General features: G+C 43.2%; 3 protein-coding genes across 4 annotated transcripts; 2 read left to right on the forward strand and 1 right to left on the reverse strand.

Moving 5' to 3' along the window:
• The first annotated feature begins 910 nt into the window (after positions 1 to 910).
• tlr1 (toll-like receptor 1) lies at positions 911 to 4,746 on the forward strand. The gene is made up of 2 exons (XM_020081823.2): positions 911 to 1,113; positions 1,974 to 4,746. Exon 2 carries the CDS (start codon positions 1,981 to 1,983, stop codon positions 4,396 to 4,398), a length of 2,418 nt encoding a protein of 805 aa, XP_019937382.2. The 5' UTR covers positions 911 to 1,113; positions 1,974 to 1,980; the 3' UTR covers positions 4,399 to 4,746.
• On the reverse strand, positions 4,642 to 12,441 carry ints10 (integrator complex subunit 10). 2 transcript variants are annotated; one of them, XM_069531503.1, is made up of 18 exons: positions 11,682 to 12,417; positions 11,497 to 11,564; positions 11,313 to 11,416; positions 10,538 to 10,677; positions 10,362 to 10,443; positions 10,134 to 10,274; positions 9,808 to 9,982; positions 9,235 to 9,404; positions 8,964 to 9,103; positions 8,651 to 8,804; positions 8,192 to 8,274; positions 7,879 to 8,034; positions 7,032 to 7,140; positions 6,667 to 6,746; positions 6,371 to 6,533; positions 6,155 to 6,248; positions 5,796 to 5,864; positions 4,642 to 5,271 (listed from the first exon to the last, which is right to left on the reverse strand). In XM_069531503.1, the coding sequence occupies exons 1-18, from the start codon at positions 11,808 to 11,810 to the stop codon at positions 5,115 to 5,117; spliced, it is 2,214 nt and encodes a 737-aa protein (XP_069387604.1). In that variant the 5' UTR covers positions 11,811 to 12,417; the 3' UTR covers positions 4,642 to 5,114. The 2 variants fall into 2 exon arrangements, with proteins under 2 accessions (XP_069387604.1, XP_019937427.1); XM_020081868.2 differs by lacking the exon at positions 5,796 to 5,864 and having other exon boundaries at positions 11,682 to 12,441.
• Positions 12,416 to 17,001, forward strand: slc25a51b (solute carrier family 25 member 51b). Its single transcript, XM_020081880.2, has 2 exons — positions 12,416 to 12,555; positions 14,530 to 17,001. Exon 2 carries the CDS (start codon positions 14,589 to 14,591, stop codon positions 15,522 to 15,524), a length of 936 nt encoding a protein of 311 aa, XP_019937439.1. The 5' UTR covers positions 12,416 to 12,555; positions 14,530 to 14,588; the 3' UTR covers positions 15,525 to 17,001.
• The last annotated feature ends 14 nt before the right edge of the window (positions 17,002 to 17,015 follow it).

A 17,015-nucleotide genomic window follows, 5' to 3' on the forward strand; every position in this document is an offset into this window, starting at 1 on the left:
CAGCAATCCAACCTGTAGTTTTTTGTGTTATCCTGCTGACAGACAGTCAAATGCAGATAGGAACACAACCTCCTTGGTGGAGATGACAGTTTAAACAAGAGCAGCCTGATAAAAAACACACAGATGTACACACAGGCTATTCTCTTGTTGTCTTATATGGCCTGGAGAAGTGAAGCATGTCTGCAGGGTTCTTCCAAGATTTGATCAAACCTCGCCAGGTGAGAACCAGCTCATATGACCTTATTCAATTTAGCTCCACTTATGTGAGTAACTGGGCCAAGGAAAAAGCAGAGCGGCCAGACGGAAAACATTGATGGGAAGTAAGCGTGTGAGTGTGTGAGTGTGTCCCTCCATCTGTCTGTACACACTCTGTGATTAAGCCTCCAAGCCACGACAGAACAGCATCACAAAGCCTCTCTCCTTGTGCTCGTTCATCAGGGCAGTGTGTACAGCTGTCCAGAGTAAACAGCGTAGTTACCCAGGTTACACTCTGCAACGAGGCATCATAGGATAAATCTATTGTGTTAGGAAATAGTCATTTCCCACCCAGGCTGACATTAGTGTGATCACTGTGATTCAGAGAATATGCTCCTGAGCAGCATTGTGCCTGTATACCAGTATGTATGTATTGTTTTACAAAAGAAAAAGAAAAAAAAAAAAAACGTGTTTTGCAATATAGTGAAATTATTCAGATTTTAATTACATTCACTCATAATTCTTCAGTATCCATTCAGAGCATTTGAACCAGAGTTGATTCTCTCACTGTCTGAACATATTGGTATAGTGTCATGCAACATGTATCTTATCATGAAGACAGTAAAATGATTTAGGGAAGTAAAATAAGGATGTATGTGACGAGAATTACTTTCGCTTCTGTGTTTGCCTCAGCAATGATATGCACTGTAGCATCAGCAGAAAAAAACGAGATGAGCCGAGGAACATCCTCTTTCTACCCTCTGAGATTTTGAATAGCTGCAACTGACATTTCTATGGACTTGAAAACATGAGCACAGATTTGCCATGCGGACTCTATTCAAATATAATTGACTGCAACTAATTTAACTCTCAACAAACTATAAACACTGCCGGAGAATCCATCTGACCTCAGTACAGGTTAGTGCCCTTTTGGTTGGTCTGTCTCTATGTCAAATTGTTGTTAAATGTAGTTTTTGATTTGATGATGATTTTATAATAATTATAGAAGCAATTTCATTTTACTAGCATATAGTCTCAAATACAAAGCAAGTCAACATGAAGACAACAGGAGAGGTTTTTAAATCATAACTATGCATTGAAAACAAATGACTGTGACTGTTTGTTTGAAAAGATTGAAAACAAGTGAGCAAGGGGCCAGAATAGTAATAAACACAGTGATGTTTCCTGTTGTTCATATTTAAAAACAGCAGCAATTCTTCCTTTTACAGAACAGAGCCATAGTAACAATAACACGTACTTTTACATCTATCAAATGCAGATGCTGCTGCAAAGGTGTGTCCTATTTGTCTAGGGTGGCCATAATACCCAAATTATTGAATATATATACAATATAATAAATATAATTTGGAGTCAGTTATCAACAACAACACCCTCCTATTCAAACAGGAATTTATTGATGGTCCCTAAATGAAAGAGCTGTGATGGCAGAATTGACAGGTTATCAAAGGGGATCAATTATTGGTAAGTTTTTAGGAGTCGGAATGCCTTTTCATCCACCTACAAATCACCTTCCGACTATATGTATCTATATTAAATAATACCCATAGCCTACTTCCGATACCTACATTTGTTAAATGTGTTTGACGTGGGGGTGCATAATATTAACTTTATGACTGAGAGAAAAGAAAACCCTTCCTGTTATGTCCAAGAAGACGCAGAAGGTCACACGATGGAAGTATAGACAATAACTTTACATAAAGTATTAAGTCTATTAAGGCACAATGATAACACTGATTTATCTCCTTACTGTTATGCAGGAAAACAATGAGGCCTACGACTGAGGCCCTCTGGGCAGCACTCATGTTGGCAGGACTCCTGCAGCTCGCCTCACTTGCCTCATCACTTGACAGCAGTGTGGACCTCTCGTCCCGGAACCTCTCCTCTGTCCCCAGAGACCTGCCACATGGGGTTGAGTTTTTAGATCTGTCACACAACCACATACAGCAGCTTCACCAAGGGGACTTTCAAAACACCACTCTCCTGAGGGGTCTGAACATGTCAGGGAACATTTTGGAGGGGATAGATCCAGGGACTTTCCTCGACACGCCATTCCTGGAGGATCTGGACCTGTCCCACAACAGGCTGAGGAACCTGTCGGGTCAGCAGTACCTGCTGCACACAGGGAATCTCCTGTTGTTGAATCTGACCCGGAACTCGTTCGTCACGATGACACTGGGGGGGTCTTTCAGTTCCCTGGTGAGACTGGAGAGATTGGCACTTGAGGCAGAAAACATCAGTGTGGGTGATTTCAAGAACATCACTGAAGTGAAACTACAAACACTGACAATTTGTCTGGGGGAAGAGTTGGATTATGAGGCAGGCAGCCTGGAGGACGTTCACGCTCAAAGGCTTCAGATAGCCTCCACCAGTAGTAAGATTGTGGACCTTCTCCTGTACACTGATGCTCTGTCACTCTTTGACGAAGTGGAGTTGATGAATTTGACAGGCAGCTACAGGGAACTTAGTAAGCAGCTTAGCCAGATAGCAGAAATCCGCACTTCTCATCTTTATCTCACCAACATATTAATCAAATGGGCAGACTTAACTCACTATGTCAATGTGATTCTGCAAACATCTATCACTCATCTAGAAAGCTCTGATGTGGTCATGTACAATTTGCCCTATAAAGACACTTATGTGACCCAGAAGTCTAAAATGAAATCCTTTTCAAGCAGAAGGGCTGTGGTGAAATCTTTCTTTTTCTCACAGGAGGCTGTGTACAACTTCTTCATCAATATGCCGGTGGAGAGTCTCTCAATCAGACATACTGCAATCATTCACATGACCTGCCCAAAGTCACAGAGTCCAATCCTCCAGCTGGACTTCTCCCACTGTGCTTTATCGGACACCATCTTCTCCATGGTGGAGGAACAGCAAATTCTTGAGTGTGAGACTCTCATTAATTTGAGAAAATTGATTCTGGTCAACAACAATCTCAAGAGTTTCCAGCTGCTGAGCCAACGCATGCAACACATGAAATCCCTGCAGCATCTTGACCTAAGTCTCAACTCCCTCTATTACAATGGAATAGATGAGTGCTTGTGGCCACCGAACATCACCAATATGACTCTGTCCTCTAACCGTCTCGCAGACTCTGTTTTTAAATGTCTACCAGAAGGAGTAGAGACGCTGGACCTCCAGAACAACCAGGTTTCCGTGGTGTTGTCACCCATCTTAAAACTGGAAAACCTCACATCTCTGAATCTGATCGCCAACAGGCTGCGGGACCTGCCTGTGTGTGAAGGTTTCCCCAAACTGAACCTGCTTCTGCTCGGGTCAAATTCCCTCCACGCCCCATCTGTGAACAGGCTGGAGACCTGCCCCAAACTGAGAACCCTGGACGTCAGCTACAACCCCTTCACCTGCACCTGCGCTCTGAGGAGTTTCATACGTCTTGGCATCAACTCTGAAAGGAAGACCAGTCACACAGGAATTGAATTATTGAGCTGGCCAGTGGAGTATTACTGCACCTACCCAGAGGATGTTAGAGACACCATCTTGAAAGACATCTGGATCCCAGAGGTCACCTGCAATGTTGGCATCCTAGCAGCCACCATCTTGTGCCCAGCAGTGGTAGCGCTTTTGGCAATTGCGATGCTGTGCCACCATTTAGACATTCCCTGGTACGGGAAGATGATCTGGCAGTGGACCAGGGCCAAACATCGTGCCAGAACAAGACAAGTCCAACCGGAGGACCTGATTGGTGTCGAGTTTCATGCTTTTGTGTCTTACAGCCAGCACGACACCGACTGGGTGCACGACTCCCTCCTTCCCAACCTTGAAGGTCCTGCAGGAGGCCTCCGACTCTGCCTTCATGAGAAACACTTTGTGCCGGGAAAGAGTGTTGTAGAGAACATCATCAACTGCGTGGAGAAAAGCAGGCGTTCTGTGTTTGTGCTCTCGGCTCACTTTGTAAAGAGTGACTGGTGTCACTATGAGCTGTACTTTGCCAGCCACCAACGCCTTTCCCGGGGATCCGACAGCATCGTGCTGGTGTTGCTTAAGCCTCTGCCTCAATACACGATCCCATCCAAGTACTATCAGCTGAAGTCTATGATGGGCCGGCACACCTACTTGGAGTGGCCACAGGACCAGGCCAAGCACAGGCTGTTCTGGGCAAACCTGAGAGCTGCTCTACAGGCAGACCTGCCCAATGCACCGGTCGTAGAGATAGAGGAGTGACTGCACAGTTAGGGGGCTTTAAAGAGTTAAAGGATGTGGGAAAAAGAAATGTGAAAGTGGCAGAGGAAGTTTGCAAGAGGGAACATATGAGGAGTAAAGTCGTAGGAGCACAGGGGACACTGAGTGAAAAATAAGTGTATTGTTTTTTTGTATTCCTTTAACACGAGTCTACTTAGGAGCTGAAGACAAACTGTTGTTTTAAGTTTGTAAGATTTAAATCATATAGTCACATAACATACCAACTTCTTGAAACAATTCAAATGATATTTAATGTTGACATTTACATAAACTAACAAGTTGATCAGGTTTGTAACAAAAACAATAAACATTACCAGAGAATATCAAAAACGCACTTGATTCTATTATCAACACTGACGTCCATATCACAATGTGATTAAACCACTTCAAATGTGGTTAAAAGCACATAATGTGGTGTAAAGGAAACCGATGCACACACTGCGAAAACTGCATGAGCATTGTATGTTTGCAAAACCAGTGTTTTCTCCAACTTCCTTAAAAGACAGATCCACTTGTATGGCAAGAAAGCTTTTCTTATAAGTACAATTAAAGATGAAAAAGAGACAAGAGCTAAAAATGATGTGTCCTGCTGTTGAGACAGCAACCGCAGCTAATCAGGTCACGAGGTCAGTCCAGCTGCATTAAATCTGTGTCTTGAATATCTGTTATAAACAGATTCAAAAGTCACATTCCAGGTATCAGGGAAGAGACTGGATGATGATGATTTTTTCATTGATGCAGAATCGGTGAAGCACGCTCAGGAGGTTCTCCCCACAACGCGACACCTGCCTCTCCATTGCCAGACGAAAATCCTCTTTCACTCCTTTGGTGATTCCTCGAGTCACTGTGTGGTGTCTGTAAAAGTTAAAATGATGAAAAGAAAAAAGGTGAACACAATCATACACATGGTCAGAAATGTATTATCATGAGCCTATTTGTCACAGACAGAGAAATGTGACCTATGCAGTACAGACAAAGTCATGAAGACAAAATGTTAATTTTTTTCTTTCGCACTCATCAGCCAGTCAAGATTATTATACAACTAAGCTTTCATGGTCATAAATAAAAACCACATAAAACATGTCCACAAATGAAATGATATCAAGGGTCATGAAAAGCAAAAAAAAGGAAATCAGCTGTACAAGACCAACATAATCCTCGAATAACAACTACAACAAGAGTAATGACCACAGAAAGACGAGCAATGGCTCAAATAAACAGACGCCGACAGGAAATCAAAGAACGTCTAACTCTTGATGTAAAATGACAGGCCCAAACCAAAACTGGGGGGATGACAAGCCTTGAGGTTGGGAAATGAAGGAAGGGTGACTGGTGTGGGGGAGGAATGGGGGGACTCTGGGAGGAGGGGCCTGGGGTACCTGTCCATCGCCTGCACCCCTTGTAGTAGTAGGGTGTTTAACTCCACCCCCAAGGCGGGACTAGGGTTCCTGAGGGAGAGCAACATTCAACAACTCTCAGTCAGTGAGGGTGCATTCAAGAGTCTTAACTTTCTACAGCATTGAATGAAGGAGTTTGAAAGAAGCTTTATTAACTGTAAACCCCTTCTTGTTAAAATGCCCGCTCCGTTACCAACAGTTTAATTTCAAAGTTAAAGTTTCCCCACAGGCCATGTTAGACTACTTAGATCATCAGTCAAGCACTGTTTTCTATAAAACACAACAGAACGGGAGTGTGCAGAGTCACGATGCCAGCTGGAATGTTTCTGCGAGGCGCTTACTTGATCAGCATTCCCTGATTGGGCAGCAGCTCCAGCTGAATTCTACCTCCCTCTGGAGTACGCAGGTATGCAAACTCCTCCAGCATGTCAATATCTGGCAAGAGTCATGAGCTCATGGAAACTAACATCCAAGAGGAGACCAGAGATGAATTAGTCTATATGCAGGATTTATAAATCCATTCTAGAAGTTGTAGAGTAGTAACAAATAAAGGATACTGGTGACATAGTTGAAGAAATTCTCATACTGGAAACTGCCTTGCTGACAGATTTTATCCACCGCCTTTAAAAACAGCATTTCCCCGTGTGGCCAGTCTTGCTGCAGAAGCACCACCACATGACCGAGGGACAGGTCGTCACGATTGTCTGTGAAGGCACGGAGCTGATTGGCCGAAAAGAGACAAAGACAAAGATTTAAATGTACATAGTATCAAAAACTACACGAGAGCAAATTGTTATCACAGTAAAACTTAAAAAATCAGAGACAAACATTTCCACAGACGTAGAGTCGGTACCTTAAAGCAGGCAAGCATGAGCTGGAGACAGAAAGGTAACACAGCTTTGCTGGTGCAGGGAAGCAATCGCAGGTCGTTACCTAGTTATGAGAAAAATAGAAGATTATTACCTGACAACTATGTCACTCAATAATCAGTGTCACTACTTTGACTTCTGTATGTGATTAATAGCGGTCAGCCAAAAACAAAATTATCTGACAGCATTGTATTATAGTATTGAACCACAAAAATGTATTATCATATGAACACAAAATATAAAAATAAGGAAATATGTATCCATTTTGCACTCAATACATCAACATCAGTTTTTAAAAGCTGATTTAGAATTGTCACATGGCTGTTTTACAAAACCAGTAAGTGTTTACCTTTCCTCATTTTGGCCTTGACTCTTCCCTGATCTTCTGGGGTCTTTGTTGGTTCTTGGTTTGGAGGAACCAGGCCACTTACAACATCGAGCAGCTTCTCACAGGCCATCTGATCAACAGATATGGTACAAAATCTACATCACGACTGAAAACAGGGCAGGAATGTCACATAAACATTCATATTAAATCTTGTTAAAACTGTCTGCGATTATTATTTTTACTCTTAATTACTTTTGTAAGCAAGTTCTATGTATTGTCTGTATGTTATGGTATTATTTTACAGGACCAAAAACCTCTCTGAAAATCTTTGATGACCACGTATGTGCACATTTCTAAATCAGACATTTTTAAAGACTTCATAATTGCACCTATGTTCAAAATCTGGTAAACAGTAAATGAATGCAGAAGATATTGGGTAGAATAATGAAATATCAGTTTTTCACAATGTTTACAATGAATAAATATCGTGACTATAAGGCCACCTGCAGGCCAGTTAGTGTTATGCATCCATTTTTCAGGCATTGGCCTGAAGAGTATCATGTTTCTGTGAAGTATTCAGCAGATGTTAGAAAATACTGGACTTAAAATACCTCCCCGAATATACACATAACAATAAAGTATGAGTATATACATTATTAGAACAACAGCTCTCTGATGAAGTGGAAACTGGATTTAAATAATTTTCATTGCGATGCTATATAATCAGAATTGTGTAATATAATGTATTTAGGGTAAGCTGGGCATTTTACGGATATAAAAATCAACAAAGAAACAAAAATTATGTAATCCTTCAAACCATATGTGTGTGTGTGTGTGTGTGTGTGTGTGTGTGTGTGTGTGTGTTTACCCTGTACTCTCCCAGTGCGTAGTGGCAGGAGGCCTGCTGTATGAGGGCCCTGTGTTGCTCCAGACTGACCTGACCTGAGGGGCTCTGCTGCCCTGGCTGAGGCTGCAGCACTGCAGCCATCTGGTGCAGGCTAGAGAGAGCCTTACGGTACTGTCCCTGAAGAGGGAGGGAGAGCGAAATCATTTTTAGACAAATATTATAATAAATACATGTATTACTTTTGCTGCATTTCCCCACAGTGATAAATAAAGTGATTTAATTCAATGTAAAATTGAAATATATTAAAGATGCAGCAGGTGGATGATTTTCTTGCCTGGTATATGATAGTGTCAGTGAGGAATATTCTGAACCATAGCCAGCTGTCTGTCTTCCAAGAGGCACAGATCTTCTTGAACTCTGTCAAAATGCAAAATTACACAAAACAGTTTATTCAAATGTTTCATTTTGTTGTCATGAATGTTCTGCTGCTCTTCATTTTATGATATTACATTACAACCCTGCAAAGTATTTGTGTTTTGTGCTGATTTGTGTGTGTTTTCCGGGTTTTTGTTTGAGTTTTATGCATTTTAAAAGGGGCAGCTGGGTAAAGAGACATTTTAGAGAGAGAATCGAAGAGAGATAATATATCAGAGAATTATAAAAAAAAGTTGTGAAAAACAGATCAAAACAGAGGGAAAACATGTGCTGTTGTTGTATTGGTTGTGGTTGCCACCTTATGATATTATGACCCTGCCTGGATGTGTAAACACAAACACACATTAGAGGCGTTTACCAGTTTCCAGGCCATCATGGGAGTGAAGCAGATCCCAGCTCTCCCTCGCTGTGCGGAAGCTCTCCAGAGTCTCTGACCAGCTGGGCATCTCAGTCTTGTTGACTATGATGTGTCGACCGCGGCCTTTTCCCAACCCTTCCTCATCATCTGAGCTCTACAATGACACACAAACATATGCATGGTAACAAAATGCAAATGCAACGGACACAAAAATAGTTAGATGCTATAACCTCTTTGGGAACACACAACGTGAAATTATCCGTCTTTGGCTTTTCACAAAAACACATCCCTGTGATCTCTGATCTAATCTCACCATAGTCTTCTCTCTCCCATCAGCCAGTTTGCGTTTCTTGTGTGCATGTTTCACAGCTCCCCTCTCCAGCTCCACATCATTATACACCGAACTCAAATCCTCTACAAGGATCCAAGGCCCCGAACTCAGCGCATTCACGGCTGCCAAACATAAACGCATCATTTGATTATTGAACCTTCGATAGAAAACAAAACAGAGGGGCATATCCAGAGGAACTAGAGGGAAATTAACAAACAGGGAAATGTGTGTGCTTGCAGAGACAGATGCTGACCCTGGAACAGTGCAGGCTGTACAGATGAGACATAGAGAAAGGCGCTGCGGAAGAGGACGAGTGCAGCACAGATGACCACTTGGCTGCAGCAGCGGGACCGAGTCTCTCCTTCCAGACCAGGGAGGTAGCGACACAGCTCCTTTACCCTCAGCAGCATGTCCACATAACTCCTAGTACACACACATACACAAAAAAACACACAAGTACTGTAATTATTTGCCGCCAAAGCATACTAGTGTTATTTTTACCATGAGGTTTGGTGTGTGATGAAGGGAAAATTTCATCCTGGAGACAGCTACTGTGGGGGGGGTGAGGCAGTTTGAAGTTCTTCTAGTAAGTGTGTGTACTTGTTTGTGTGTCTGTAGACAGATTCTGTCAACTACACGAAAGAGTTCAACAGGATTACAGACTTCAGCCGTTAAGTTATATCAACACCTCTTTAAAACAAAAACTGATTATTATACCAGTTGTAAATATAGAATGAATTCCAGAGCTGCTGTTATTAGGCTGCATTAATTTTTGCTACGCAACCCTAAAGTACAGAAGTGACAGACAGGCAGAGTGAAAGAGCACCTCTGTCCCTTGTCTCCCTGCCACTCGCAGCGAGCTCCAACCACAGCGAGGATGTCCAACAGCCTCTCCCAAGGCTCTGCTACCACTGAAGACTTTTCAGACAGGCCGTCAATCACATAGCGCTGGGAGCCACGGGACATGTTGGGTGACTTCAGTGAACCAGCTTCCTGAGAGCCTGAAACAAAAGAACAGAGAACAAAAGAATGAACAAAACTGCCAGGCACTTGGTGAAGAGAAAAATGTGGCGTTAGACACGAATATAGTTGATGTTTTCAAAAATGATCACACTGGGTTATCACAAAGAAAAAGTCTAGGTGCAGCCTTACCCTGTATCTGTACGTCAGGTGAGGGTCCACGGGTAACATAACCAATATAGAATTCAGCAGCTTTCAGCATGTATTTCTGCATCAGGCTGGCCGGCAAGCGCATGTCCATGTTGTTAATGACCAAAGGAAGGACATCACACACTGTAATAGTAAAAAAAAATTGCATATAGCATGAGCTTTTTTCAAATGCATCAAACACAACAGGTTTTAAACATGTGTTTCACTGACCAAACAGTTTTCTGAAGCAGTTGACGGGAGTCTCCACATTCTCTGACACCTCTGCTTCCAACAGCGTCTCTCCTAAATTGACCTAAAATAGAGCAGATTGTTAGCATTGACTGTTCTATGGTGATGTAATCTTAGTTCAAACATCATAATGAAGGAGTTGCCATATTTATATCTACCCCGTGTTGGACCACAGACTCAGGAAAGCGCTTCAGAAGAAGCAGCAGCATTTCTGCCTTCTCCAAAGTGTTGAAACACTGCTCAGTGGCTTTCAGAAGCATTTCACACTGCACACGGCCCGGAAGTGTCTCAAAAAGTCCTGGGACAACACACATATGAATAGAGACAAAAAATGGACGATCTTAGGATTTCCAAAGCAAACACTGCTTCAACCGAAACAGCCTCCCACACTTCATTGACCCTGTTAGCACCTGGTTAAAATGCTTCCTGAACGTGTCTCCTGGGACTACTGTGATCGGATCTCACTTCCCTGCTATTTATGCAAATATACATGTAAGGCAGTTGTGTCCAAATGAGTTTACAGATGTGTCAGATCTCATTTGTGTGTTGGCACGAGTGAGGAGGGAGTAAGGAGACCGGAGGGGCTGAATGAATCTTGTGCAGCTCTGCTATGAAGACTAATTATACCAATTTAACAAATGTTCTGATCAATGTGACGTTCAGTGTTGATTCTGAGACGGTGGCCTTAAACAAATCAACTTGTGGATACTGAGAAGCATGACAAAACTTTTCATTCATTGTGAAACTGCAGCAGGTCCGAGGCTGTCAGCTGAGTTAGCGGTCCTTCATATCATTCACACCTGTACTTGGCGCTGGCCAGTTGTGATCGGATCACTCAGGACGATTATTAATACTGGGAGTGAACAGGGTCATTATCACACTCCTCACAGTGAGGATATACACTGTATTCATACAGAGTTCAACTCCACTCACCTCGTAGAAACTGTGCATGCTTGTCCTGAGAGTCACCGCGCAGGGCAGCTGTGATGACACTGATCTCCCGCCATACAGTGGGTTGATCTGGAAAGTTAATGAACCTGAAGGATGGAGAAGTCATTGGCCACTGAGCACAGGCATGAAAGGGGCACTTACGTAGAGAAAGCACAGTGTAACTCACATGTCATACAGCAGTCTCCCTGCGGAGGCTGTCCTCTCTGCATTGCGTTCAATGTTGTACATTTCATACTGTGAAAACACGTCAACCAAACAGAGGATCCTCATAATCTGAACATGTGACAGTGCAGAGACGGTTACAGGAACACTGGCAGCTGAGCTGATCAGTGAATAAAGCAGATGTGTTACCTGGATGTTGAAGTCTGCAGGGTACAGGGTCCTGGCTGTGATGAGCCAGGCTTTGGCCGCACAGGGATCATCAGACACCAGCTCCCGGGCTCTTCTCACCAGAAACTCGCAGTCTTTTTGCGCTGACATGTTTACATGAATCAAACCTCCACGACTTCAGAGACGAACCTCACACACGCAGCTCAGGCTGAAGTTTAATACATACAGCTGTGTAGTTTAATCAGGGTGGGTGTGTTTTTAGTTAAGCTCAAGGGTAACAATACGGCTAACTAGCAGAAGCTAGCTAGTTAGCTCTGGATATATCTGTGTCTATTGACATCTTCGCTATAAACGTTGACCAGCCTGCGATCTTTTTCTCAATTGTCTCATTCACGTATAACAAAGACATAGAAACAACCAGAGAGGCGAAAATACCCGATGATGTGGTTATTCCAACAAAAACCTTCATTTACCGACACATTTCCCAGCGTTGTGATAATGTCACACCGGAGTCGTAAAATCTACCACGTCCTGCTTTACGGCTAGTGTTTAGCTAGTAGCATCAAAACAACGCGGAATTGTTCGTCTCTGGTCTTTGGACTTGATCCACACTGTCTCTCTACAACCTCTGATGGGATTTAGTAACTCGAACAATCCACTGCTCGCCTCGTAATCTACAGCTGCCTGAGTATTTACATGTGGAATAACCTCCCGTGAACCAGGCGGGCGTCCTCATCCATGTACTGAGCTCTGCAGCAGTGCGCAGGCGCCAAAGCTTCACTTACTGCGGTCACCTGCAGTTGGATCAACAGACACGACCTACAGACGGTTGTGGTTCGATCCCCTCACGACAACACGCTTCCGGGGCCAGGACAGCGACAGGTGCACCCGGCAGGTAAACACCACTTTATGAGTCTGTCGCTCGTTCGACCTGAAAACACCGCGAGACGCTGTTTGGCTGTCAGAGGCGTCTTCGATCACTGATCGACAACCAGGGCTCGTCCTGTTTCGGTTGCTAGCCACTTAGCATGCTAATGCATTTTTCTCTCTATCGTGCTGGCATCACGTCTCACGTTATGTCTCATTCATTCACCTTAAATCGGACTCGAGTGGTGCTATCACAACCTAGCAGGCCCTAGCACTGTCGTGCTAGCTATGTTGGCTAACTAACCCAGCATTTTTTGGGGTGTAGCTACTGAGCTAAAGACGCTAGCCTCAGGTGCTATGCTCGATGTTTAACTTCTCATACATCCAAAGTGACTCTTTGTGTAGCTTCGTGTCCTTGTTGGAAGAGAGATCAGGGTGAACCCACCGACTGACAGCATGTCTGTTACGACATGCCCCAGGGACCAGGAAGCAGCGCACAGGGCGTGCACTGTCAAATATTTATTTATATTATCTTCTGATTTCATAATGAAGAAGTTGTCCTCTGCTCTAACCGTTTATGTAAATTGTCAATATCATAATGTGCTCATTATCCATAATGGTAAAACACTTAATTCATTCAAACTGTGGTGGAATCATTATCTAGACTTAAAGTAAAAGTAACACCACATTCGAACCAGCAGCACTACACACTCTGTTATCTAGGAACACGCCCAGTAAACATGTAACGTTTGTATGAACCTGTAAGTTTCAATAAAGCAAGTGATGGGATTACTCATGTACTGAGGAGTTCTATCAGTTAAGTAATATTTTATTGACTTCTGTGTTCTCTTAAAACACTTATTCTGCAAAGTAACAGTTCTTGGTCGTACTCACTTGAAACGTTTTGTAAGAATTCATGAAGGGACATTTTGGTTGACATCCTGCAACTCTGAATGACCTCACAGCACCCCTGTCTTCTCCTCGCTCTATATTTAGACAACTCCTCGAGAACTTGCGTTGTTGACTCTTTTTACACACTTGTTTGATTTCATAATGGTCTTGCTTTAATCTGAGCAAAGCAGCAGATTAATTATTAATCTTTTATGTGATAGTCTTTTTGTTATGAACATTTTCATTAAACACCGTCAAACTCAATTTACTTTGTATAGTAACATACATTAAATGCTTAAAGCAGTTGTCTTCGGTCACTTGTAGCTGTACACTGCCACCTCATGACAGAGCTGACACCAGCACTCTGAGTTGTGCAACAACTCTTATCTGTTGCCAGTTGGGCAAGTCTGGTTGTAAGTTTAAGATAGTTAAACAGTGTGCAAGATATTAAATCTGGACTGCAGCCAATATATTGCATATTATAAAGTAATTTCACAACTACATTTATGGTCATTTTTCCAGTGAAGTCAATGTTTCAGTGTGTAAGATATAGGTGAAAGGGATCTATTGGTAGAAATGATTATAAAATAATCTTAGCGATGTTTTCACTAGTGTGTTTCATCTAAATTGTACGAATGTTCTTTAATCTATGAATGGGTGCTTTATATTTAAATAATTTACATTTACATCAACATTGGGTCCTGTCTTCGGAGGCCTCCATGTTTTTTGCAGTAGCTCTGGACAAACTAAGGCCTGACAGTCCCCTAATGAATCCACATTTAAATCCTGTAGATCTGGAATCTAATCAAGATCCAAAAAGTATTCTCAGAGCATCCTATGAAAATGTTGAAAATTACATTGTTAAAGAAAGCGAAACAAAAAAATCCTGGATTCGGCCCTTGATCCAGATCTGCACCAAAATTAAATGTGTTCTTTCCTGACCCATGCTGCATCTTTTCACCAAGGTTCGTGGTCCGTTTTTTCATAATTCTGCTGAGAATCAAACAGAAATGAAAACATAACTACCTTGGTAGAAGTAAAATAAATTGATAAAGCCAATGAAAATGGGTCTCAGTATGTATCTGATGTTTTCTCTCTCTCACACACACAGGGAGCATATTTTACAGAGTGTGATGCTGGAGGATCAGGCTGTGGTGCACTGAGCCTCCCATGGCTGTTAGCACCATGGACTCGGAGTCAGCCCGGACACCTCAGCCCCAGGCGACCCTTTCTAAAGGAGGCCACTCCCTCCTGTCTCCTGGGGCTCTGAGTGCTACGCTGGGCCATCAAGGGAAGCACTATGTCTGTGGCTCCATTGCAGCTTTTACCAATATCATGGTAACTTTCCCCATCCAGAAGGTGCTGTTCCGCCAGCAGCTGCACGGTGTGTTGGCCACGGAGGCAGTGCGGCAGCTCCAGAGGGATGGGCTGAGGAATCTTTACCGGGGCCTGTTGCCCCCACTGCTCCAGAAGAGCACCACAGTGGCCATCATGTTTGGCCTGTACGAGGACTTCTCTCGAGTCTTATTGGACCGGGCTGATAGCAGTGGTGTGCCGGAGCTGGCCACACGAAGCTTTGCTGCAGCATTGGCAGGAACTGCAGAGGCCTTCCTGACGCCATTTGAGCGTGTGCAGACTCTCCTACAAGACCATCGGCACCACGGCCGCTTCAACAACACAGCCCACACCTTCCGGATACTTATAACTGAGTATGGTGTCAGAGAGTGCTACCGTGGCCTCGTGCCCATACTCCTACGTAACAGCCCTAGCAATGTGCTCTTCTTTGGTCTCCGGGGGCCCATTAAAGAGCAGCTCCCAGAAGCCACTAGCCGAGTAGGTCACTTGGTGAATGATTTTGTGTGTGGAGGGGTGTTGGGGGCCGCTCTGGGCATTATGTTCTATCCATTAAATGTGGTGAAGTCCCGGGCTCAGTCTCAGGTTGGTGGAGCCTTCCAGCCTTGCATTAAGGTGCTGCTGACCGTGTGGAGAGAGAGGGGTGGTAGCGTGGCCATGCTCTACAGAGGGGCTCACCTCAATTACCACCGATCCCTCCTCTCCTGGGGGATCATCAACGCCACCTATGAGCTAATGCTGAAGCTCATATGAGAGGGGGAATGGAGATGACAAAAGAAAAGAAAGAGAACGTGTTTAAAGGGAAATGCGTGTATGGAGTAAAAGATCCAGTTTGTCAAGAAGAAAAAAAAAAAAAAAGAAGAAAAAGCCTATGCACTAGCTGTCCAGCAGTTTTTGTGAGACACTGGAGTTTCTACAACTAAAAGACAGCAATGATGTTGCACTTCTGACCGGGGGCCAACAGTCAGCGTGAGATAACCACCTGCCATTGTGACTATTCACTGATTTCAGAGTATAACAGTAAAAACACTCTGTCGCCTATAACAAAACTTGTGCCAGGGTCCAATTAATGTGCCCTTGTTTGCTCTGAAACTCTCTCTCAAACTTTGATTTGAGCAAACTGAACTCCTGTGCTTTTTGCTTTTTCCCACAGTTTCACGCAAATGTTCCTTCACTGGATATTGTGTTTGTAAGAGAAGCTGCTTTCTTTCTATGTGCTGTGTGCTGTGGTGTCATGTTGACAATTCCTTCCACCAAGAGCACTTTGTCTATAAAACTGAATTCTGCCTCTCAACTCAAACACGTTTGTGCTTCTGACTATTATAAAACCTAAGAATTTTTTCAAGGAATTGTGATACTGTGCTGTGTCAGCTGTTGATGACCTCTTGTGGCTAGTGCGTATCAGATGTACATGTTCTTGGAAACACTTTCCAGGCTGGTCATTTAAAACGGTTTGTTCTTTGTCACATTATTCATCTATGGGAAATGTTTGTCTGGATGATGTATACATCAGTAAAATATACAGTTACACGCAAATCCTTTTTTTTTTTATTCTTTGGCAGAGAGAAAAATAATATTCACACTATATTCACCTACTGCAACAAATAATCCCAGTTTAAATAAGCTTAACATCTTTTAAACAAAACAAAATTGTGGGCTCAATATTTTTGTGTGACAGCTTTTATACATGTGGCTTTTCACTCCCTCTGCTCACCTCTTTATGTTTCCTCCTCTCACGCTTGCTCTCCTCTCTGTCAGTAACATCTGTTGACATAATGGGCTCAGATTTCAAGCTCGAGTAGACTCACTGTCCCCACGTGGCAGCTCTCCCTGGATATGACAGCCCGAAGAAGAAAGGCATGCTGCTAGGACACTGAGAGAGACTGAGCAGTAATGGTGCAAAGAGAAGACCGGGACAGAGGGCAATGCTCAGTGGCACAAAAAGCACAAGCTGGACCACTTGGCCTATTTCTTCAATTCTTTTTTTATTTCGTCCAACAATCAACCGCGTTTTGTTAGAGCTTTTCAGGATTTTCCAGGATTTCCTCTTCCAAAGTAACAGCCTCGTGTTCTTCTACGTTTTTGAAAGCGGGACGGCCTCGCCAGTACTTAGTAACTCTGTTTACCACTTTCCGTGAAACACATAACTCACTCATTAAAATGTCAAAATTAATAACTGCAACCAAATGAACTGTTCCAATAATCAACCTATTAAAATGTTGGGAGTGAATGTTTGTGTGGAGA

Source organism: Paralichthys olivaceus, chromosome 9 (genome assembly GCF_024713975.1).
Source record: "Paralichthys olivaceus isolate ysfri-2021 chromosome 9, ASM2471397v2, whole genome shotgun sequence".
Classification (NCBI taxonomy): domain Eukaryota; kingdom Metazoa; phylum Chordata; class Actinopteri; order Pleuronectiformes; family Paralichthyidae; genus Paralichthys; species Paralichthys olivaceus.